This window comes from Cyprinodon variegatus, unplaced genomic scaffold (assembly GCF_000732505.1).
Source record: "Cyprinodon variegatus isolate N-32 unplaced genomic scaffold, C_variegatus-1.0 Scaffold1459, whole genome shotgun sequence".
Lineage (NCBI taxonomy): Eukaryota > Metazoa > Chordata > Actinopteri > Cyprinodontiformes > Cyprinodontidae > Cyprinodon > Cyprinodon variegatus.
In genome coordinates, this window is record NW_015151912.1 from 67,052 (window position 1) to 68,251 (window position 1,200).

At 54.1% G+C, this 1,200-nt stretch overlaps 1 protein-coding gene across 1 annotated transcript in view; it reads left to right on the forward strand.

Annotated features, from left to right (window-relative positions):
- The window catches only part of LOC107103479 (receptor-type tyrosine-protein phosphatase mu-like), a gene marked incomplete at its 5' end in the record, with an annotated part of 96,709 nt that overhangs the window by 17,277 nt on the left and 78,232 nt on the right, over nt 1-1,200 (forward strand). The window contains one exon of the mRNA XM_015403201.1: nt 204-1,192. Coding sequence (XP_015258687.1) covers nt 204-1,192 — 989 coding nt within the window. The remainder of the gene's footprint in view (nt 1-203; nt 1,193-1,200) is intronic.

Genomic DNA, 1,200 nt, shown 5'->3' on the forward strand with positions numbered 1-1,200 from the left:
CTGAACGGCTGCTGTCTGAACGGCTGATCTCTGAACGGCTGATCTTTGAACGGCTGATCTCTGAACGGCTGCTGTCTGAACGGCTGATCTCTGAACGGCTGATCTTTGAACGGCTGATCTCTGAACGGCTGCTCTCTGACCGGCTGATCTTTGAACGGCTGATCTCTGAACGGCTGATCTCTGAACGGCTGATCTCTGAACAGCTGATCTCTGAACGGCTGATCTGTGAACGGCTGATCTCTGAACGGCTGATCTCTGAACGGCTGATCTCTGAACGGCTGCTCTGTGACCGGCTGATCTTTGAACGGCTGATCTTTGAACGGCTGATCTCTGAACGGCTGCTCTTTGAACGGCTGATCTCTGACCGGCTGCTCTTTGAACGGCTGTTCTCTGAACGGCTGATCTTTGAACGGCTGATCTTTGAACGGCTGCTCTCTGACCGGCTGATCTTTGAACGGCTGATCTTTGACCGGCTGATCTTTGAACGGCTGATCTCTGAACGGCTGATCTCTGACCGGCTGATCTCTGACCGGCTGATCTCTGAACGGCTGTTCTCTGAACGGCTGATCTTTGAACGGCTGATCTCTGAACGGCTGATCTCTGAACGGCTGATCTCTGAACGGCTGTTCTCTGAACGGCTGATCTTTGAACGGCTGATCTTTGAACGGCTGCTCTCTGAACGGCTGATCTCTGAACGGCTGCTCTTTGAACGGCTGATCTCTGAACGGCTGATCTCTGACCGGCTGATCTCTGAACGGCTGATCTCTGACCGGCTGATCTTTGAACGGCTGATCTTTGAACGGCTGCTCTCTGAACGGCTGCTCTCTGAACGGCTGCTCTCTGAACGGCTGATCTCTGAACGGCTGATCTCTGAACGGCTGATCTCTGAATGGCTGCTCTCTGAACGGCTGATCTCTGAACGGCTGATCTCTGAACGGCTGATCTCTGAATGGCTGCTCTCTGAACGGCTGATCTCTGACCGGCTGATCTCTGAACGGCTGATCTCTGACCGGCTGATCTTTGAACGGCTGATCTCTGAATGGCTGCTCTCTGAATGGCTGCTCTCTGAATGGCTGCTCTCTGAACGGCTGATCTCTGACCGGCTGATCTCTGACCGGCTGATCTCTGAACGGCTGATCTCTGACCGGCTGATCTCTGACCGGCTGCTCTCTGAACGGCTGCTCTCTGAACGGCTGATCT